We start from the raw sequence: 25,317 nt of genomic DNA, 5'->3' as shown, positions 1-25,317 counted from the left end.
CGTAAGCGGAGAACAGCAAAGGCATGGGTGACGGGCTAGGTATCATCCAGGTAATTCATATATTTTTTTTGTTTTGGAGTTATTATTATAATAGGTAATTTGGTAATAGTTAAGAGCAGCTACTTTTCATCTCCCGTGGACGAGGATACTTCTTGCTGTTACACTACCTACAAAATGGATTATATTTGATGTACAAATGGTAATAGAGCACACAAGAAACCCAGATCATATTGTATTCACACTCCAATATGGAGTGAGAATGCAGCGTGACCTACGTTTGTTATGTGTTCTATTACCACTTGTACATCAAATGCAATCAATGTTATAGGTAGTGGAACAGTAAAAAGTTTCTACGTGCACGAAACATACGATATGTGTTCAATTGCCCCTACACATACTTATACATTAAGTACGAGGGCACTGAACAGACACACATAAAGTACAAGCCAAATGTCAGAAATGCAACGAAAAAGAAGGAAAGTACCAGGTATTATTCATTTTCACATACCTCAAATGGTTGGAGAATACAGAAAGTTGTAAAACCGCGTTGTGAGGGGATACTTTTTCTTGAAAAGAAAGGAGGACAGATATCCGACGAAATGGTGTCTTTTGTTCCCATATCTCGGAATGCTGTCCTTTGAGTCTCGCTAGAACCGCTTGATATTTTGCGTATGAGCAACGGAAAGTGGGTCTATTCCCTCCTTTTTAGAAAGCTAGATAGGCAATGAATAATTCCTAAAAGTATGAGATTTCTTGTCCTTCCGTAAACGGAAAGTACCTCTGCTTAACTACAACCCGTAATTTATGTAGTTAATGTGAAGAACATTGGAATCATATGTATTATCCGCATTGTTCCTACTGCTTGCTATATGACTCAGTGGGGCCTCTCTAATCAGCCATTTAAAATTGTAGCTACCGAAATGTTATATAAGTATTATTAGCCTTTGTCACTATATTCCTTGTGTTGAATTATAATTTGGAAAATCCAAACAAAGTAATTTATAACACTTTTACGTTAAGAGATACTATAATGACCATTATACTCCACAATGTGAGTTTAGTAATTGTTAAGAAATCTAGAATGCTAGTTTTAAGTTCATTGTTAATTATTCGTAGTACAAAAACTTTGTTAGTAGTTTTCCATCATCGGGTACTTCATGACCGTATGACATAATACACTACTGTGGACTTACCATGACAAATATTACTTACATGAACGTGACTGCGATTTAGAATTAGAATCGACTTTGGAAATAATTGCTAAAATAAGCCTGAATAATGAAGAAAAATGTCAAGCATATGCTTGTTAAAGTTTCGGCTTTCATGCAAGAACTTCCTTTGACAAATCGTTGTTTGAGAATATTCCTATTAATTCCTACACACTTAGCAATCCCCACATGACCCTATGTTTAGAAAAACAGTGAAGCAGAGTGTGGAACGAAGTTGGCATTCCACAGTATTTTTACTGTAGAAACTACTGGTAGAAGAAATGCTGTTTTTTCTTTCATATAAAACTGGGTTGTTTTATTTTCTATGTTCAAAATCGCGTAAAAAAAGTCATTAACATTTTCTGCAAATGCACAAATGTAAGTAACGTATAAAAAGGAACACAAATAATTGAACGAAACTCTAATATCCTTCTCTTAGAATATTATTCGTTTCAACCTACTTCCCCATCTGCTTATTCCATTTGCCATACATGGCTGCTGATACCGAATTTCTTACCGAGGCTATCCCACACCCATCTTTTCAACATTTTTCTCCTGGGTCCTGGTGTCTGAAAAATCTTTGTTTATGTGATGTGCACGCACAGTCGACGCCGCAATTTTAATTTTAATGTGTATTACACATTACACAAAAAGAAACATTGATCTACTTGTAACACAATACGTAATAACTCTATATTATTTCTAGCATGAACTCGCGGTACTGGACTCGTTACTGGATCAATGCAACGCTACATTAACCAATAAATTTCCTGTCACTATCATTTACACAACACAAACAATTACCAGATTATCTCAAAATGGTGGGAAAAATTTCGAAAATAGGGAAAAAGACCTGCCTGTACCATTGGTAAATGTGAAAGGCTTAACCAGGTTAAGCCTCCCACTATTGATAGATGCAGTACACTAGGATTGTTGGAGACCCACCACATTAGAACATATTTAAGCTGCGTGAGTTGGACCTCTTGTTGACTATGAGTAAGCAATTTCCACAAGTTTGTCACTCGTTCTTCCATTCTTTTGCTTCGTCACTTCAACATAGTAGATTTCTCCTTTCGCTGCTGAGATAATGTAATTCATCAAGTCATATTCTATTCAAAACTTGCTGGATGAGGTTGTTTCAGTTCGTATAACAGACTGTGAACCAAAAATTCCAATTCAACAATTTTATTAGAATTTGTTGTATGTTCTCATTACAATACCCTATAACGCCGAATACTGACCAATGCTCTCACGAGCTGGCTTGTTATTGCTTATTCAAGCAATGTCCAACTTAAAACTGAATATCTAGTTCATATATAAAACAATAGTCAGGAAGTGCTTTGTCGCATTTCAGAATACAATTTATATCGACTGGTGGTGCGATTAGACTTCTTGCTAATATGTGTGATATGGCAAATCACATTTATTAATCATCGAATGCAATTCCTAGTAAATGAAGGGAAAAGAGAAAAATAAAACAAACTGCATTTATTGCAGACGTTCATTTATCCTTAGCATAGTAGTGGTGAAGCTATTATTTTCTAAGTTAATAACGTTTCGGAATGAGTTAATTATCGAATTGCTATTCAACTGTATGGTGGGTTATGACCTATCGCCTATATTGAGCTGCGTTCATCGTATATCACCTTGGCCTTCATAGTCCAACACGACTATGACTCCCTGTTGGCCTGCAATGAAGTCCTGGTTCTTGGGATATTGTTGTCTCAGACAAGTTAACTATATTGCAGCGCACCCATGCATGTGTCCATTTTCCATTGCTAATTTATGTTACTTCTTTCTGATACTCACGAATCAAAGTCCTTAGACAATAATATTTTATGTGTAAAGAAATCGGAATTCATAATTTTTTAAACTTGATATTTTGCGACATCTATTCTCCACATATTCCTATTCATACATATGTACACTCCAAAATTATTGTCGCATGTCTATAAATAAGAAAGTGGTGTTGATGTTCAAGACACATATTTCGTACATACTTAAAAGCAATTTAACACTTACATTTTCTCAAAGTATTCATCATTACACTGTACATACTTTTGCATCCTCGAAAACTACTTTTGGAAGCAGTGTTGTCAGTCTTTTTCTTCAAGCGTTGAAAGATCATTCTCGTAAGCCACTACAGTTTCTTCAGGCCTGCAAAATCTCTTCCCACGCATGCGATCTTTGATCCTGGGGAACAGAAAAAATCACACGGAGCCAGGTCAGGACTATACGGCGGATGAGTCATAAGTTTGACCTCCGTAGATTCTAAAAACGGATTTGTGATGTAGGTTGTGTGTGCGGACGCGTTGTCATGATGAAGCAGGATCATACGCAATCCAGTTCTTGGACGCTGTTCCCGAAGCTTCTAGAACACTTTTGTTAGGCAAACAGTGGTGTAGCACTGAACAGTAACAGTCCTTTGTTTTTCAAGTGGAACAGTTGCAACATAGCCAGATTTGAAGAAGAAAGCTACGACCATCTTCTTCCCCACACTTCGCGGTCGCTTCATTTTCGTGGGTTGATTTTCATCTGGAAATATCTAAACTGTGGACTGGCGTTTACTTTCAGGGTCAAATTGATAGATCCAAGTCTCATCGCCAGAAACAGTGTCAGAGACGCGTTGCGAATAGCCTCTATCAAACCTTGCAAGCATTTTTTCACACCATTCTACATGCATGCACTTCTGCTGTTCAGTCAAAGTGTGAGGCACCCGACGAGATGAAACCTTCCTGTGCCGAAGATGATCATGAAGAATTTTTGTTACTGCTGTTCACTGTAGATTTAATGACTTTGAAAGTTGTTCGAGGATTTTCTCGAATCATTCGTTCCACAGCGGCAATGTTTTCATCTGACAGCTTTTGCCGGACTTGCAGCTCTCTCTTCGTCTTTAAGCGATGTACGGCCTCTTCTGAAATCACGAAACTACCGAACAATTGTAGCACGGGAAGGAGCAAGTCCCCAAATCCCCCCTGCAAACGGGCTTTGTGTCTCGTTCAAACTACTTTTGAAATTGTAAAGGAAAATTGAGCGAAAATGTTCCCTTTCGAGCTCCATTCTAGACAACCGAAAACTGCTCACATCAGCAAACAAGCGAAGGCGATAGGCCACGCCGATAAGCGAGACGAGTCGAAACTTGCTTCTCTTTTCGCTCTGGACACCACTACCGAACGCAATTGTAGAAATTCAAATGCTGTGCCACAACAATGCGTATCTCAAAACTTTCATAGTGACGTTCTGTATGTTGTTGAGGGAATATAATTTGATATATATGATTTGATATAATTGATATATATATTTATGGATATATATATATATTTGATATAATTTGAGGTATATAACTTGATAGCCAATTCACCCTGTATTTCCTATAATGTTAGTATGTGTATAATCGGCAAAGACATGTATTGGCAATTTTCATGTGAAAAGAGCAGTAAATAAGAAAAATAGAACGAAAATAAAACTTTCTTGTCCATTTAGCAACATTTTGTTTTACTCATTGTAATTTTCATATTTATATTTTTTTTCCTCTGAAATTTACCACGCATATACATTTTCTGATTATACGCACAGTATCAGTAGTAACTGCAAAATCATTATCAACTTATATTCTTACAAGAAAACAGTTATAGATATGCGACAATCATTTTGGACATGACTATACATTAGCAAGAAGAATTACCCTGCCCTTGCGTGCTATAATTCCATTACCTTGTATCAAGGTCATTTGCAATTACTAAAACGGCTGAACAAATGTAGCTCAAATTATACGAAATATTTCTCAGCAGTAGGTATCACTGGGCCATATCTTTATGGAAACACTTGAAATTCCATCTCGAACTTTATGTATAACATGTATTCAAGTTCTTACTTCGTAATTATATTATTATTATTATTATTATTATTATTATTATTATTATTATGAACCCATATATGCTCAAATTATTTTCTCTCGAGAAATTTTGTGAAATTTACCATACTGGTCCAGAAGGAAAGTTATAAATGAATTTTCGTAAAACATACATATTTTCGAAGTTTTTTAAAATGTTGCACTAACGCATCACTAAGCACATATCAATGAGATACCGGCAGAAGCTTCTTCTAACGTTGCAAACTGAGTTACTAAGGAAATACCAGTGAAAACATTTCTGCTTTTTTTAACATTGCTCAAGAACAGATATATGGTTTATGTATGTGGCAACACTAACAAACAATCTGATAAACAATGAAATAATAGTAATTACACACTGCATGTTATAGCAGAAAACTTAAAGGCAAATATAATACTTGAATCAATCGTTTCGGCTGATGTTCAACCGAATTTGTTTTTGAATATGTCGAAGTGCTTGTCGTGCAGGGTCACTTTGCACTTTTCCGTTATTTGTGACTTGCGTAACACACACGTCAGTCTTTTGATTTCAGTACCTATCATGGGCTGTCCCTTATCATTTTGCACTTCAGTAGACGCTTTATTTGATGTATGAATTTTGCTTCTTCCTGCCTTACAATTTTAACGTACTTCTACAACAAGGAAAGTGCTACATATCTTCTAAATTCCAGGAAATCTATTCGTTTTTCACTATATATTTGCTGCGTTATAACAATAATAATAATAATAATAATAATAATAAATTAATAAGATAATTATAATTCCAATTACATAAACGATAACATCAAATGAAGAAATTCAATTAATATGACGTAACTTGAATCTGGGCTTCTATGACAGATATTAATGCGTTACCATTATTTCGTTAATCACTCCCATAAATCTTACAAACTAAACTCGTCTTTAGGGAAGATTTTAAATATTAACTTTTATTATGGTAAATCACAAATAAAATAGGTTCACTCCTTAAATTGGGCATGTAGCTTACATAAGACGAATCCGGAATTATATCTTATTTATTCTTCGTTGTTATGACAACGAATCTCTATCACAACAAAACAGCAACGTATCAACTGCAAAGAAATTACACCTACATATCCTTTTTTCATATACTTATTCTTCTTTTTCTTGAATAGCTTGTGCGTAATTTGAAAGTATATTCCGCCCACAAATACAAATAAAGGTTGAAATACAAGTATCGTTATATATGACGCCTAGAACTATAGAAACTGTTTCTCTTTAAAAAATAAAAAAAAAAGAAAATGCTTTGCCGTCAAATATTACATACTAAGTACTGGAATTTCCGAATGACTCTCATATATATATATAATTATAATTCACATAATTATATAATACATTTTACTTTTATAACATATTATTTTTATATTTTATTCTTAATTCTTAATTAATTTCATTTCAAATATTCATACGCTTTAACGTCGCTAATATAAAGGTACATTCAGATTACGGCGTAAATGTTACTGAATTTTAGGGTTTTTTGTGGAAGTTGATACATAATATATGTTGAAGTTAACAATATTTATATCATTTTAGCGAACAGAACAAAAAAAGTGTGAAAAGGATGTGACATTTACATAAGCTATTTTACATAAGAAATGATCAAAAATATTAAAATAGAAATATCAACAATATCCGGAACAAAACACGATAATCAACATCTTATCAAGATCATAAATGCACAAATTGTTCTCTTCGTTGATTCACTGTATTATCTTTTAGAATTCAAGTAAGGTACGAATAACAAACAAAATCATAACGATATTTACACTGAAATAAAGCAAGAATCAATTGAATACGGTTTTCCCGGACGCCATAACTTTAGCTTAAGTTAGATGACCAGCGAATTCATTCAAATTGCATTGACAGTCATAAACCGGAATAAAGTCTTGCTCGTTACTTACTTCTACAGTTCTTTGTTTTATATTTTGGGAATTTGTGCCATCTATGGAATTTCTACGAAGTTCACTTCGAGGGAAATTAGATCTAATCGTACATGCTTCTTAATTGTAGTACAATTATTATTACTGTTGTTACTAAGATTAGGTTCGGTTACAAGATTACTATTACTGTTGCTATCAGGATTAGATTCGTTTACATTACCGGTACATGTGAATTTAACATTACTTTTTACATTGGGATCACAGTTTAATCTCACAGGGTACTTCCAACTTGGTTTCGATTAAGGTTAATTTGGTTCAGATTAGTAGTGTATTGCATCATTGATGGATTTTCAAAATGTTGGGATGTCATACCTAAATGATTGAAGTTAATGCACTTCACCGCGTTCGGTAAAAGCACCATATGATTGTTTACAACTATCATATTTGTCTTTTCGTTGAATGAACATTTCAACAGCTCCAACTCATTCGACCAATCACTACAAGCATTGTTGGGAACACACGTTCTATTTCTGAATTTCACGAATACTGGAATCAATTATTTTTTACATGAACCATGGTCGTGTACATATAATTAAACGATTCTTACAATTACTTCATTTCCAGAACTAATATCATTTTGAATATACTGCGAATACAAGCAACCAAGAGCATTCATTAGGTGAAGATGGCCATAAGTTTTCGCATATTGATACATATTAAAATCTTCAATACACGCAGCATCAGTAAGACAATCAAAAACATTCGAATGAAGAAAGAAGTCGGGAAATCTAATCCAACCAATATCGTAGTATGTTTTTGCGAACACTCAGCAAATTTCACCAATGGAAACACAGGATCTGCATTTTCTGTTTTTTCTATGGAAAGTTCAGGTTCATATGGAGCATTCTTGTTAACCTATGATGACGTTTCTTTGGTGAACCTAAGGTAACTTTGTTCAATTCTTTGATATGTATGATTAATCGGTCCTGATAAATTTTGACTGTTAACGTTGATCTTACTGATGAGTTGATTCACTTGTTCCATTATTTGATTCATTTGTTCCGTTTGTTGATCCATTCGATTACAAGAGTCTTGTTTTAATTGTTGAACGAGATCAGCTAGGTAAGAAAAGTTAATTTCCCTGTTACCATCTGTTTCAGATGTATTTACAGTATCAGGAACTCATTGGGATATTTCTGAAAATTTTTGTTCAGCTCTTTAACAAAGTATACTCCGTTTTGATATTTTTTTTTAAATAAGATCACTACGTAGCCTTAAAGTCAATCTGCACACCTGGAGTTTATTATTTAGAAGATTATCTACTAAACTTCATACAAATTTCCTAAGGTCCTAGCTGCAAAACCACCAAATTTATATAAGGTCAATAACATATAATCCTTTTCTGAAAACACAAAATTTATATAACGACAATTATTCAAAATTAAGTTATGCGATGAACACCTATATATATATATATATATATATATATATATATATATATATATATATATATATATATATAGAACGTCGTTACTCAAAGGTCTACAGTTTTTAGTTTCATACAAGCAAGGCTACGAAAATCACCATAAAACATTTTTGTATTTTAAATATTACCTTTTGTTATGGCACAACACAAATAAAATAACTTCACTCCTTAAATTGGGCATATAGTTTACATAGATGAATCCGGAATTATATTTTATTTATTCTTTGTTGCTATGCCAACGAAACTCTATGACAACAAAACACCAAAGTGTATCAACTGCAAAGAAATTACATCTACACATCCTTTTTTTCATATACTTCTTCTTCCTTTTCTTGAAAATATTGTTCATAGTTTGAAAGTATATTCTGCCCACAAAGACAAATAAAGGTTGAAATACAAGTATCGTTATAAGCCTTCTAGTCGAGAAGAAAGAGGACAGAGGCAAGAGAAAAGTCCATTAACATATGTGAGGTTTAAAAGTTTCAATTTGACCTTTTATCAAAATTTCTAGACTATTTTGTTTAAATAATATACAAAAGTTTGTTGTAATATCACTTAAGTAACAGAAAGACAAACTTACTTCAAATAGTAGCAAAGCAAGTAGTTATGCATCACTGAAATAAACGTTGTAATCGTTGTTAATATGCACACGAATTGGATGATGTATATTTTTATTTACTCTCGAAAGACGAAGACAAAAGCGGAAGCCAAGTATTTGTAAAGAATCCCAACTTTTTTGGACTTTGGTGGGAGGAGTAGGAGAAAAGAAATGGTGTTTTTTCGTATGTTTTATCTGCTTGATTTCTTTTGCTACTCTTGAGGGTAAGTTTGCCTTTCTGTTACTTCTTATCATCTAGCTATTTTAGAGCAGAATTCTGTTTTCTAATGTTAATTTGACCTCAAAACTCCTTTGGTTTCAATTCGTTTCACGATTGCTTCTAGTGGCACCTTCTTGTTACTCAGCTCTTTTTAACTTCTCGCTCCACCAAAATCATCAACACCAATAAAGTTAAAGTTTTATGTTCTACTTTGATAAATCAAACGAGATAAATATTTCATATAAAAAGGAAGATAAAAAAAGTACACGTATAATATACAATCTCTATTCAAACTTGTAACAAAAGGCCACTAAAATCTTTACACATAACTTCACAGATAATATTTAAATATCCATGAAGTTATATGTAAAGATTATACTAACTTTTCTGTAACAAGTTAGTACGGAGTTTATAGTGTATATTATGAAAAGAAAGCACTCTCTCAACAATTAATGATCCTTTCTTATGGTACGGATCTATGAAAGTGTGAACCCAATTGCATATTCTTTCAGAGTTAATTTCCGTAGGTTGGAGAAAAGGGACATTTGTGAATGCATACGTACGTTTGCAGAGTATGAACTCATATAATAAGGTGTGGAAATGATGTGCGTAGCTGTATGTAGAGTTAGAAATAATATTCCCGTCTTAATTTCGAACAAATAAAATGGAATTTTTAGTGTCAGATGTTCTCTTATTTGATGGTAAGCTTTGAATGTAATTTCTGTCTATTAAGGCCACATAAAGAGTACATAATGTAACTTTGTTGTTACGTGCGGAAAGTTTTATCCACATTTTAAAAAATCTTGGAAGGTATGAATTAGGAGTATGCAACCTGAAATAGAGATGTATGCTTTAGCACCTATTTCGGAAAGTTTTGAATTTCGCACATACGAAGGTGCTTGGAGTGGAGAATAAGTTAATCCTTCCTTTGGAGAACTCTTCAATTTCTTTTAACATTTCATTAAGGAATCCCCGAATTTATTTACGTGACGACACTTGTGCTGTTGATTTACTTTGCAGTGAATTTCCCAAATTCAAAAATAAATATTTTTGAAGGAAACATCATCGAGTGAGTTACTTCCAAACACTTGCCGTGAATCACACGTTATGTAATTTACTCATGGACTGACCGAGGAACATTCCAGTGATGCCAGCTCAATGGAGACAAGTGGTTTTTCGAAGACCAGTTTAAATAAGCAGTCTATCGGGAATCCACGTCAATTGAGAGTGGATTCGGACGCCTTGGAGGATTGTCCTGAACTACAAGGGTATATGAATGAGTTACTTAATAAGTTTGCTAATGTACTTTCGCCCAAGCTAGAAAGAAATAAACATTTTAATTCTAAAATTCTCTCAAATGATTATACTCCTATCCGTAGGAAAGCCTATCCAATGTCACAACCATGTCAAAGAGAACTCCATAGAATTATTGATAAGATGCTAAAATCTGATTGTATGCTTTTTGGTGTTTCCTTGCAAACAATAACAATGGATTCAAAAGTATGGTTGTGAACAATTCTGATTTGAAACTGTATCTTTTTTAAAAATACACATTTCACACCTCGGATTGAGTATATTTTAGTTGAATTATCAGACGCAAAATTCTATACCCATTTCGATGTAAGGAAAGCATATTTTACAATACCCTTGACTTAGGATTGTTTTATTTGACGGAATTTCTTACGCATAAGGGTTTGTTGATTTTAAGGCGCTTCCAATTGGATTAGCTGCAGGAAGTCATGTGTTGTCAAAGATGCTAACTGAATTCTTATATCTGTGAAAAGATGAAGTTGTGGAGTGGTATGTGGGTGATTCAATATGTGAAAGGGAAGACATAGAGTGTCATAAAGTTTTATCAGATAAAGTTTTAAAGAGGGTAGAAGATAAAAGTCTGACTTGGTCAACTGAGAAGCGTACAATTTTTCACGTAAAATTTCTTATCTGAGTTTTATTATAGACGATGGAAAAATGAAAAAGAACCCATCTAGACTTGAAATTATTAAAAGATTGCCCGTACTAAATAATAAGAATGGTTTGATATCTTTACTTTCCTTTTTACAATATTATGTAATGTACGTTCCACAATTCCATGAGGTGACGGAACCAATCGAAAGATTAAGGGCGGCTTCTACAGTATTTAGGTGAGGACAAGAAAAGCAAAACCTCTAGATAATGTAAAAGAATTATTTCCGAATTATGTTGTATTAAAATTACCTTATTTTAATAAAGAAGTTCGTAATTAACGGTGATGCCACATTAACAAGTTTAGGGGGAGTGATCCAACTATATGATGGTAATAACAACTTAGCTCCAGTGGGTTTTTATAGCAGACATCTAAAGGCGGTGCAGCAGTGGGTTTAATAAGCCGATATATTCGTTAGAAATGTTAGAGTTCATCGAAACCATGGAACGTTATACAACTTATCTTCATAAACGTTTTGAGCTTAGAATGGATTACGTCGGTTTAGTGTATGCCATAAGGAATATGAAGAGAGTGAAAAGATATGGATCGTTATTATACCGTCTCTTTGCCTTTAATTTTGAAGTAAAATCAATTTATACTAATATGAATGTCTCGGCAGATTTCATTTCGAGATTGTATGATGTTAATAACCTTGAGGAAATAGAGACGGAACATTCATATTCGGACAATGTAACAAACTACATTTTGACTAATCTGTGGAATATGCCTTATGCAAATATGTCTATACGAGATTATCAGTTAAACGACTCTGAGTTCAGTAAGACTTTAAGGGATGTAGAAGCAGAAAGGATGACTGCGGGTTATAAGTTAATTAACAACATATTGTGTGGTAACGCTAAGGCCACTAGAAATACGTATAAGATATTTTTACTTAAAATATTAGATCCGAGTATAATTGAGTTCATCCACTCTAGTATTTTACCCGGATCTCATGCCGAAATAAGTAAAACCAATGGAAAGATCTGTGAGCGCTTTACTTGGCCTGAGATGCAAAAAGACATTTGGGAATATGCTTTTACTTGTACTGAATGTCAGTTGAATATAAGTAATAATGTGCAACCTGCAGCAAACTTGATTTCCCAGTATAAGAAGATAGTAAACGGGTTTAGGCAAATTGACTTAATAGGGCCAATGGTAGAGAGTGTAATCAGTGTTATTGCCTGAAGTAGTGGGTTCATTTTCACGAACCAATAAAATTCCTTTCTGCTCATAGTATTATCAATAAACTCTATACATTAATATACTGAAGCACCTTTGTGTTTTCCATAGGTCATGACAGTCAATCTGTATTTGAATTTGACAAGTTTAAAGATTATCCATATGCAAATATAATTTAGGACATAAGCATATCCTCATATCACGCGGCGTGGAATCTGAGCGAACGTTACATGCCTACGATAAAAAATTCCTTTAGGACATATTTTGTACAAAAAACAAACATCTTGGGATAAAGTAATGGGAAATTGAGTATTCTATAAGTTACGCTATTCACGAAGAAACAAAATGTAGTCTTATGGATTTGGTTTTAATTTTGATATATGTAATCCCTTGGATGTTAAATAGCAAATAATATCTTCAGATATAAATACTCGAGATTCTTAGTTTTGTTCAAGGGCTATGCAGAACGTGAGCAATGCGTGGAAACGTAAAACGAATATATATGATAGAAGACGTGTTGATCATAATTATATATAGCGGACACCATTTTAAGAAAAACACAATTTATTTTTCCTCCTTAAGTGGTAAAAGAACTAAATCTTTGTGTCCAAAAGGAGTGCGTCTTATCTCAGAGAAAGTTTCTAGTGTGGAAACATTGTTTAGATAAAAAATATTGAAAATCCCAGAGATATTAGAAAGTGTCATGTTAGTCAGACAAAGATGTTTAGGGACACGAGAAATATTATATATTAAAAATAAAGTAGATATTTCTTATAATATTATTTGGATCTGCGATATAAAGGAATGATAGTCATTCATACTCCAGCTTTAAAATTAATAAACTATATATAAAAATTTACATGTGTTATTATTATTTGTCTTTGTTTGTCTTCCAGATGTGGATGAGTTTTATAATTGTCATAGTTTTGTGAATTGTTCAATGTACTTGTAATACTAGGTAGTATCTTAGAGAAGATACATCAAAATATTTTGTACATGTATCAAGCAAGTAACGAAGTAAGATAGTGCTGTAAGATGAGTACAGAGAGAAAATTGTAATATTTTATTGTTATTATTATAATATAAATTATGGATATGAATATTCAATTAATAAAGTTATAAAAACTCACTTCTTATGTAAAAAAAATACAGCTATAATGTTATTGATATTAAATTCCTGAAATTCTCAAATTTTCACATTTTGTATGGCCTGGTTTTATGAATAGGAAAACCACTGATAACTTAATGTTTAACTAACATAAGTAGTTGGGAATATAGTAACGAATGAAAGAGTGTATGTATTTTTTGAGATTTTTCTTTAAATGGTTTTGTTTAGTTGAATTGAAAGAGTTTGGCGAGAGTAAGTTAGTTAGGAATAGAAATTTAAGTGGATTAGAGGTGTTGGATTAATAACAGCTAGTGACGAGGACAAATCCGAAATTCAATTTTATTCATAATTAAGATCCATTAAGGTTAATCACAGAGTACAAAATTTGTTATAAAATGTTGTTCCAACTTTGTATCGTCAAATAGGCGATATGCGTTACGTGGCAAAAATTTATCCACACTTTAAAAAAAATCCTGAAATATATTCCATTAGCAGTATACAACCTGAAATAAAGATGTATTTTTTCAGCGCCTCTGGCGTAAAGTTTTGAATTTTGTGCATACGAAGGTGCTTGGAGAGGATGGCTTACCCATTCGATCACTAGTATGAAAGTGGGCACTATCTTTTCTATTGTAATCACCTATAACGTGACTACATACTACAATTCTGTGGTTTTAACAGTTTTTTGAAAGAAGAGAAATGTATAAAATTTTAAAAGTATTGTTACTTAATTACAAAAATGTGTTAATCTTGTTTACTTTATTGTATTCTTACAAATTATTGTAGTGCTGTATAAATGAATTCAATTGGAAGTGAATATGATTACCTATCAGTTTTTTTTGTAGTAGGTGAGTGTTTGTACTTATTTTTATGTTTTCTCATTTAAAGTGTTAATCTATGGAGGAGTCAATATATATATATATATATTTCAATTATTAAGCATAGCTCTATCAGAACGTTTTCAAATATAAATTTATTGGAAGTAAAATAACATTACTGCATTGTATTAGGATATATTTAACAGATGAATTAAAATTCCCAATTAGACTTACTGCAAGAACAGTTTCGAGTTTATATTACCCAGTTTATGGTGTATGCTGATGATGTAAATTTAATAGGAGATGGTAGGAGAAAAATAGAAAGAAATGCAAAGATCTTATTAAGTGCTAGCAGGGACATGGATTTAAAAGTAAATGCAGAGAAAACTAAATACATAGAAGTGCGTCGGGACCGTAATACAGCAAATTATGGATGCGTTAAAATATTAAATAATGCTTTTGACAAAGTGGATAGTTTCAAATATCTAGGATCAATATTAACAAACGAAAATCATATTCACGAAGAAATTAAAGTCGACTAAAGCAGGGAATTTGTTATTATTCGGTTCAAAATCTCTTGTCGTCGCGAATTCTGTCGAGGAATTTGAAGCTTAAAATATACAAAACAATAATAATTCCTTTTGTTCTGTATGGTTGCGAAACATGGTCACTTACTCTGAGGGAAGAACGTAGGCTGAAAGTATTTGAGAACAAGTTCCTGAGGCAAATATTCGGGCCCAAGACGACCGAGAATAGGGAAAGGCGGAAGCTTCATAACGAGGAACTACGTAAGTTATATGATTTACCCAACATTGTTAGGGTCGTCAAGTCTAGGAGGATTAGGTGGGCGGGTTATGTAGCTAGAATGGAAGAAAGTAGAAACGCTTTCAAAGTCTTGACTGGAAAACCAATCGGAAAACGACCATTAGGAAGACCTATGCGGAGATGAGAGGACACTATTAAGATGGATCTCGCAGAGATTGGATTACAAAGTAGAAACTGGATGCAGTTAGCTAAGGATAGAAGTCAGTGGAGAGTTTTTGTGAACGCGGCATTTAACCTCCGGGTTCAATAGGCCCTAGAGTTAATTAGTTAGTTATTTATCAGGATACCAATCAATACATCAATATAAATTACTATTCTTTTTCAAATCAAATTTTATGTTTATATTACTTTTTTGCATTATTGTTTTAGAGTTATTTATTCCATAGAAACATCAACGTTTATTTTTATAGCCATATATTACCTATTTGATTATTGAAATTTATGTTTCTCTTCAGCTGGTGAAAAATACGCACTATTATATACGATAAACAAGAATTATTATAGAACATGTACCTAATTTTTGCTATTGAATGAATTTCAATTATTTTCCCTCATTTAACAATTGTCATTGTAAAACGTGTCTCTCAAGTTAGATATTTGCCCTGGTCATTAAAGGCCGGTGTCCCAAGACGGAGCTATTCCAAGCCCCTTTACAATATGAAACTAATTACCAGGTGCTAAATACTTAGAAAAGAATTTCATTACATGAACGTAAATAGTTTCATGTATTTAACTGTACTCCTGTTTTACTAATATTAAGAAATATTCATACCGCAATTTTTCTCGCGTATTGTCATTATCGGTCAAGCAACTCAAAGAATATAAGAGGAGAGATTTTTTACATATTCTTGTCTGGACTGATATTAGTTTCTATTACAAAGTAAATATTCTATTAATATTATTACCAAATACAATTATCGAAAAAGAAAGATTACAATGATTATGCTATCACACACATCACTAAATAATGAGATATAACACAATACGAAATTGTTTTGTGGAATTACAATATTTGATAAACGACTCTAGCTTTTTCGTTATCAGAAATGATAGTTCTTTGAATCTACTTTTTATTTTTATTTTAGATAGAGTCAGTCTAATATGTTTAAACCGAAAGATTTAGTTTTGGATCTGAATCTTAAACTCAAGGAAAACAAATTTCCATTTTGATGTAACATTTAAATGTGAACCCTTAAGGCTAATGATCAACTTTTACATCCCAATACTGCTCATTTTAATTTCAAATAGAACTCAAGATGATAATATAATGAGATTAGTAAGGAGTAAATTTTGCAATTTTATGTCAAAAGAATGGTAATTGCTTCTGTGAAAATAGTTCCTGTATTGCCAGGAAAGAGTCAAACGAAAATCAATTTGATCTGGTCATTGTCTGTAAATTAAGGGGTTATAATTCGGCAGTCTGCCTCCAAGGGATCTCAATCCCACTTATTAAGATAGTAATAAATTTTTGTTTGATTTTGATGACACAAAAGCTATGAAGTACCATTTTAGCAAACTTACATTTAGTTTGGATGCTAACTTTATTAATTTTCCATCGATAAAGAAGAACTAATTTTCTTGTGTTTGATGATCCGGTTCAGACACAAGATGTCTGAAAAGTCTTATTTCCATTCATCAATGACATTGCCTAGCGTTACTTCAAAATATAGAAGGAAGTTTGTGAGAGAAATACATGGAAGCATTTTGTTAAATATGGATTTTAATACTATAGGAGCGACCATTATGTGTAAGTTTGTGGAGCACTTGACAAGTGCATCATTGACTTCTTAAAGGGTTTATACAACAAGAAAATGAAAGAGCAAACGACTTGTAGATCCTGTTATTAATTGACGACAAGTTGTACATTTTCCGAGTTCAGAATTTATAATAATAATAATTGGGAATGTGTTAAATAAAGAAATTAAACTTGAATGCATACACAGTAATTTTTCTTGTAATCTCATGGAATTATGTAAACGAATATTCAAATATAAACAATAAAAATATCATAGAACAAACGTTTTAATAGGTTTAGGTAAAAGTAGGTATGTCAAAATTCATTTTACTCATCTACAGTTAGCAAAGGAAAAATGAATGTCGATTTGTAAATAATAAACAGAAGATATATAGGAACTGTAACTAATTTGCGAAATCTAATTCTTGCTTACCTGGGTAAAACAACAATGAATTAACTGGAAAATTTACAGTTCAGTAATATTAGTAATGTAGGATGAGGTAATGGAGTTAAAAATTCTGATAAAGGTAATCGCAATCAGAAATTGGTATCTTCGATGGATGAAAACTATTGCGCAACATTTGTGTATGAAGAGCAAAGTAGAAAAAAGTCGAAAAATTGCTGCGACAGTGGATCTTTTTTTAAACCTTGAGAGGAAATAGTTATTCAGAAACGCTTCCTTCCCACATACTCGTTCGGTTAAAGTTAATCGATTGATTGAAAATAGAATCTGTTTCATAACGTAAATTCATGGTGAATAAAGAACTAATATTCACTATTAAGGTAACCGGCATAAAGTAAAATTTTGGCTTGTAGAAATTTTCACTTTAAATGTTTGGTTGGAGTTAGGTAGTTTAAAGCTGTGGGTGCCAACGCTGATTACGGGAATAATGTGCCTTCATAAAGGAAGTAGGGGATATAATGTTTAATTGTTAAGAAGTCAACATTCAGTTTCAGAATACCATTTAGACTTGAATTGTGCAGACAGCATATTCGCTTGCGATGGCTTAGCTTAATTTATGTCCGCACAAGCTGCAGTTGTGGCCTAATTTCCAATGCGAGTAGAGAACAATATTAATTATTATTTAGTTGATCTTGCCAATCAGTATAGAATTAATGTAGAAGAACTAGAATATCAGTTTTTAACGTTTAATCTCGACTCAGTGGTGAAAAATTTTATAATGAAAACTTCCTAGTTCGAAAATTCCTTACATTAAACTTTGTGTAAAACCAAGTAAACAGAATGGGCATGCGGGTAATTTCCATGGGAACAATGATATTCCAAAAGAAGACGGTTTGTTGGACTGTTCTGGAGTAGATGAAGAATTCTTTTATATTTTTCATACGATAGCTGAAGAGATTAAACGGGTTCCGTGCCCGATGTTTTGCTGGTTTTAATGAGTAAGCAAAGGTGTATTGTATTCATACAAACCAAATTCCTTTGCGTGGTGCATACGTGGACTGCTATTTGTTTTTGAACACTTTTCTTTATTTTGTGGTTAATCGTGGCTCCTATTTTTAAACAATAAAGTAAGCCAACTCGAGGTCATACGTAAACTAGTTTTACAAATGGTTTACCAGTACAGCATAAATTATTTACTAGTCTGCCCATTCGGCGTTATTCAAGATTGAATAAGCCAAACCAAGTAGCGCGTCTGAATAAGCGATTGAGTTAGGGAAACTAATATATAAGATTATTTGCATAAAGTTAAATCTACTTTAGATTTGTAATAAGGGATAAGAAATCTTAAACATCTGTGAGGTTATTTGGTTCACACAGTTACAGTTAAGAAATATATAAGAGGATAAGATAGATTGTTTAGAGCCTAAATTAGGATAAAGCGGGAAGTATAAAACCTTCTATCATTCTATTTTCTGACCACCAATTAGGTTACATAATCTCCAATAAAATTCGTAAGGGCTTACACATTTTTGTAATGAAAGTTGTGATTATGAGCGAAAAGAGCTAGTTGACCTTTGACCCCGAGTTAAACCAGTTTGCGGCCACTTCTTGAGATTCAGACCGAGCGCAGTTGAATTACCAGCCCCAAGTTGCAGTTATTCATTAGAAAAAAGAAGGCGCCATAGCTACAACGCTTTTACTTTATTTAGATTACATATAATTACAAATAAGTTTTTTGCCTGTTCTTATGTAACAGTGGGGTTATGAAGGACGGGACTTACAATTTAAAGTGGGTTAAAAACCGCTACTTAGTTTCTATCCGAGAGAAATTGTCCTCTAGCTGGGCTCAAACATGGGACCTCTGATTACAATAGTGACAATTCCACAGACCCATCCACGGAGAACATCTGATATATTGTCCTAATCTTGCATGTACTATACATGTGAAAACTTTGAGTCACTTTACAAGAATCAGAACTAAAACCTGCACAAGTGAAATCAGTACAAAGTACAGAAGATATACTTCATTCCTCCAAGTAGTTCATAGAGTCAGAAATTTAGCGACCTATTTTAATTTGCATATAAGAAGTGAATAAAGATATGAATCATTTGAGTTCACTCTGGTTCTGAAATATTTATATTATTTTATTGGTTTAAATTAATTGCTTGTTCAACACACACATACAAATTCTAATTATATGCGTTTATTTAAACTTCAATGTGAAAATAATTTTAGTTTACACACAGTGGTATAGGTATGAAGTTCGTGAGCCGAGGTCTCACTGTGTATCTTCACAAGGTGTTCGAAAACGACATAAAACAAATTAATCCTTACACGAGGACATAAAATGAAAGTTATGGGTCACCGCACTAAAGACTATTCGCTAAAAGTTCTTGGACTAAATTATATTATGCTGCAGTCAAATACAACAAAACGTTAAGGCGTTTTCGGAAAACTCCAAAATATTGCACGAGATATAGCTTTTCTTTACCGTTACGACTAGTTTTCTGTGGACAATGTCTAAAATAACGCAATTATGCACCAAGGTTGTTCTATAGGCGTTTTCGTGTTTTCGTCCGACGATTCACTTCCCGAATTTATTTCGTGATATCACATGTATATATGTTATACTGCTTATTTTCAAGTAACAAGAACTAGAAATGTTCGAGGCCCTAGTTCCACTTATATTTATTACCACAATCTGAAATCCTTAGAAAAACACTCACTTAGTCTAAATTTTTGTGACATTACTACGTTCGTTCTTTATTAGCTTGGTTGGTTTGGTGGGTTTAGGGTTTAGCGTACCCTTCTTGCAATGATGTTACAAGAGACATGAGCCTCAGTAGAATCCGAATCATTAGTGGTGTGTTGAAATTTTAAGACTCTTCCACCGGGTATCGAACCCGAGATACATGATCCAAATTTGGAGGAGCTAGCCACTAGACAGATGGCAACGGCAAGGACTGTTGCATTTTTTATATTGCTACTTACGTATGTTTATTCACGGGAAAGTTGGTTCATGGGATTCAATCCATAGTTTTTGATGAATTAATCTTGAAGTAATGTTGATTTTTTATTACTTTCAGAATTTTTTTTAAATAGCTAACGTTGCCAGAAACTAGCAGTTACTACTCGCAACAAATTCCAAATCCCAGTTACTAGGGGGAAGTATGTAGCTTGTATCTATGCTAACGTCTCATACAAACTTAGTGCTGCAGAGGGAAGCTAAATTTCAACCACGATCTGTATGAAATTGTTGATCTTGCTCTCCAAAGTATACACTCCTACCTACTTTCTACTATTGTGGCAGTGTTATTGCAAAGAGTTGGACTTACTAATATTAAATTCGTGGCTAGCATTAATTATCTAACTAGAATTATTAGTAATGAAGAAATTGACGTTCTCTACCTAAAGTGTGCTTTCACAATATACATCATACAGCAGGAAATTGCAAGAAGAAAATATTTCAAATTGTCTTGGAAACAAATATACTTTCTTTGTGACCTTTACAAAAATATTGTATCCGCTGTACAGAAGCGAAGGAAAGAAATGGGAATTGGATGGCACCCCGCGGCCTTCTACCACACTCACTGGGAAAGTACGTAAAAGGAGAAGGGAAATGCTTACCTGTAACCAGGATATCTGTTTGCAAAGATGAAATTGAAACACAGAACCTTCAATATATAGTTCCTGGCAATTTACATTTAAAAGTTCATTACTTTTGATCTATTTCATTAAGCGTAAAATTGAAACAACTATTTAATTTATATTACTTTTCTGCACAAATAAGGAGAATTTCAAGTTGTTACTTACCATTTTTCGCTAGATATCCATGAAGTAAATTTATCTTATGGGGACTGAGAAACCACTGGTAAAAGGCATAAGATCCCCTTAATAAAATTTTCTGCTTGATTCAGGGAGAGAATAAATCGTCGAAATCGTAAACCAAAAAAGGCGTATGTTAAATGTTTCTGTATTTAAATGTTGAAGAATCACTGTAATTATTTATTTACACGTACTGCCAAGATATGGATGTGTTATTTAATTATGTTATATATAATAGTATTCACTTGCGTAAAAGGAAGAAAATTCGCAAAGATATTATGAATAATCCAGTGATCTTTTATCTACAGCTTCTTTTGTTACTCTTAAAAGTGAGCTTTTCTTCCTCTTCCTTTTCATCAACTAACTGCTTTATGAGCAGAATTATGATGATTGGAAATGTGAATTTAACAAGGAAACTTTTCTGATTTCAATTTGTTTAAAGATAATAAGAATTGATGCCTTCTTTTACTAAGTTGTTGTTAACTTTTACCTCCAAAGATAATTATCCTTTGTCTAACTAAAGAATAATATTTTTTGTATTAAAGAAATGAGTAGTTCTTATAAAAGGAAGATAACGAGAATAAACCAAATTAAATATTGAAACAATATCCGTCAAGTTATCTGTAAACTTTATTGTTTGTAATTAACATATTTCTTTTTAGTTTCATGACAGTAAAGAGTTTTTCGGTTTCATGACAGTATAGTACCTTAAGAATAGTAGACAACGCTTTAACCATTATTTCTTTCGTATTTTATGGATTTGGAAACTGCGTTTCCAAATATGAGATCTTATTATTATTATTGTTATTTCTGATGATATAATAATAAGATACGACGAACCTTTGTGAGTAATTTCCAAGTTTTAAAGACGACACAGGATTCCATAATTTAAATTGAATGAGTTTTGTAATATGTCATATATATATATATATATATATATATATATATATATATATATATATATATATATATATATATATATAATTGCCACGTATTGTTTTCAAATCTGAAAAAAAAATATTTATAAATCAAAATTCGTAGTATTGCGTCTCACTGCAGCTCAATAGCTCTGAGAGAACTGTAGGATATGGGAAGAGGGCAGAAAGTGCTTAAAAATAAGAAACAAGCTGTTACGGTAGCTAAGTGATATAGTATGTGGACATAGAGTGAGATTATGATGGAACTTAGAATATAATGGAAGTTAGAACATAATAGGAGTCAGATTATATTGGCAGTAAGAGTATAATGATATAGATTGATGTTTAACAAGATTAATGTACTTGTGAAGTAAGATTGATATAGATAGCTGTGTCACATAGCGGCAAAGATTAAAAGTAAAGATACAGAAGAATTTAAGTCTGTATCTTTGTTGAATTAAGTTAACTAACAAGAACACGTCACGTATTAAATCATTATTACAGGATAACACCTCTAAAAGTGAAAAGCTTTGCATTACAGACATATGTCGCAATAGTTCTGGAATAAATGTAATATATGTACTTACCGCGCAAGCATCCTTTCCTCCGTGAGGGTAACCAGCGCATATTTGATTTTCAAGAATCCCTCCTTGTTTGTTGTAAAGACGATTACATGTATCTACATTGACAATGGGTACTATGACTTTCAGAAGGACATTAGATTCTCTACCAGATACCTAAACAAGGAAGTAAACTAAATGGGCAATTAAATAATAATTAAATTGATCTTGCACCTCGAAGATTTATTCGAAAGTTTATGATAATTGTAGTTCACGTTCTAAAAGGTTACATGTTTTCTATTAACTATAATTCTACCCTTTAATTCTAAGACAAATTTGTAATTTAGGCGAATGTTATCCTCTTTATCACGTATTTGAAATTATATATATATATATATATATATATATATATATATATATATATATATATATATCCGATCGACTAACAGTTTCAGAGTGTGTCTCCTATCATTAAAAAGACGTGGTTCAATTAAAGGCGTAGCACACACAACATATCCTCTAGCTGAACGAACAGTAACTTATCAATACAGGGACATAGACACGTACATGAAAGCACAATTTGGATTAATGTGATCTCGAAAAGAAATTTTATTCATAATACAACCATAAGCCTTTAAGATAGATCGCAAGAGAGTTGAAAGACACCATGGACAACAATTGACCACGAATATCATTTGATAACACTGACTGACTTAGTTTATACCTTAAATTTTGAGTTGCTGTTATGTTCGACTTGTAAATACTGATCCATGTTGGACTGCACCTTTTGTCGGAAGTCGAATTAAGGTTCAATGAAAACCAGATTCTAGTACCCAAATGAAAACAAGAAGCATTTAACAATTTAAAACTAAGTTAGATTTTTCTCGTTGTGCCTCAGTGTGTTGAGGAAAGTTAAACTCAGCGACAAAACAAATCAATCAGTTGTTCAAAGGAAAAGAAATTTTTTGTATCCAGTATACCGAAATCTTCTCACAATCCAAAAACGAATCTCTTCACTAAAAACGGTTGAATATTTCTGGAATTTACACAAGACAATAGTCCTTATGAGCTATTTGGCAGTCTACAGTACAAGGACAATAATGAATTGAATGAATCACTACAGCTTCTCTGATTTGTATATTATAGGCATCTCCTGTCTAAAAATGCATTTCGTCATTTATTATGATCTACTTTCTGCTGATTTTTCTCTCATATATTTATTTCATGTTCATCTATGTTTCTTTCTGAATTAATCATTACAAAATTATGTTCTTAATCAGCATATAATATAATATACTTAAACGTTGTGATTTTCTACTGTCATTTATTTATTTCAAAAGACAACATTATCCATCTTTCAATAATATTTCCTGAACACATTTATGATTTCTACTGGTTTGACCCTCTTTCATATTTCTATGTTTAATATAGGTTTTCTTATGTTCTTGGTTTATTCTTTAATCTTATTTCTATTTCTACCGTTTTACTTCCCACTTTTCCACTTTTCCCCTTCATACTTTGTAAACTATATTTATGACTTGGACTCTATGGTATTCCTTTGTATAAAGAAAGTGCATGCATTTTGTTTACACATTCTTTCTCTCTCACTTTCTTCTATTTCTTTAGGCAAAATGTTTTGAAAATAAATATGTCTTCCTTTATTTAAATTATTCACTAAGTTTCATCTATTTTTCTCCTCCTCAACATTTAATTATGTTTTTCTTATTTTAACAAATACCCCGTTCAAAACAATGGTACATAAAATTTCTACACATCCATATCATTAATCACATTCGATGACAAGTAGCACAATAGATTCTATATTACCACCCTGGTTTCATACGTACATTATGATTACAAATGATGGTGTTTGTCTTGATGTTTGCATAACATTTATTAATTGTAATCAATAATTACTTTTTCTAGGTACTAAATCACTTTCCAGTGTCTTGTTTGCCGATCGTGATCGAGATTTGTCATCGGTATGTAAGATTGAATATGAAAAGCGATATTCGGTACTTTTGTGTTCCATAACGTAATTGTGAATGAAACGTACAAATAAATAGCACATGAAATTAAGAAGGTATGATTTCCTATTGCAAATTTTGCCACTCGGACATTTTTCTTATTTAATAGAGAAATCGCTTCATAACACTGGAAGTGTTTGAAATTTTGTATTAGTATGAACATATGTTTTTCTTTTATCGTTAAAATTGTGCATCACAAATAATGAAATATTATCTGCTTTTGTGACTTCTAACCTGATTTGATCAGACTTACAACTCAAAGCTAATAAAATGTATGAGCCTCTTCATATTATGCCCGTCGCGTGACCACACAGTGTATTTTACAATGATAGAAAACGCTATTCTTTTGCAATCCTTCATTAATATTTTCATGTTAGACAGAAAGAATAGATTACCAGTAATTCATTCACATGTATTTAAATAAGACGGAGTTAGGACACATCAACATAACCTGGAAGCCTGTAACCAGTGCAAATCATCATGCAAAGACTCCCACAAATATCTAAAACTTGTGCAGTAATATTATAAGCTGGCAAGACAGATGACAGAGATGCTAACCATGGCCGTTCAATTCAACTATAAAATATCCAACTATCTTACCTTCTTCTCACATCACGGATCCTCAGATGAAGAAAAAAAATATTTCTGATT

At 32.6% G+C, this 25,317-nt stretch overlaps 1 protein-coding gene across 1 annotated transcript in view; it reads right to left on the bottom strand.

Annotated features, from left to right (window-relative positions):
* LOC145683299 (trypsin-3-like) overlaps nucleotides 1–25,317 on the bottom strand; it is a 182,927-nt gene that overhangs the window by 7,204 nt on the left and 150,406 nt on the right. Inside the window, exon 6 of the mRNA XM_081754660.1 lies at nucleotides 22,667–22,816. Within this exon, the coding sequence (XP_081610786.1) occupies nucleotides 22,667–22,816 (150 nt within the window). The remainder of the gene's footprint in view (nucleotides 1–22,666; nucleotides 22,817–25,317) is intronic.

The sequence above is a fragment of the Thermobia domestica genome, chromosome 4 (assembly GCF_964235325.1).
Source record: "Thermobia domestica chromosome 4, izTheDome1.hap1.1, whole genome shotgun sequence".
NCBI classification, from domain to species: domain Eukaryota; kingdom Metazoa; phylum Arthropoda; class Insecta; order Zygentoma; family Lepismatidae; genus Thermobia; species Thermobia domestica.
This window is presented reverse-complemented; position numbering and strand designations above follow the sequence as displayed.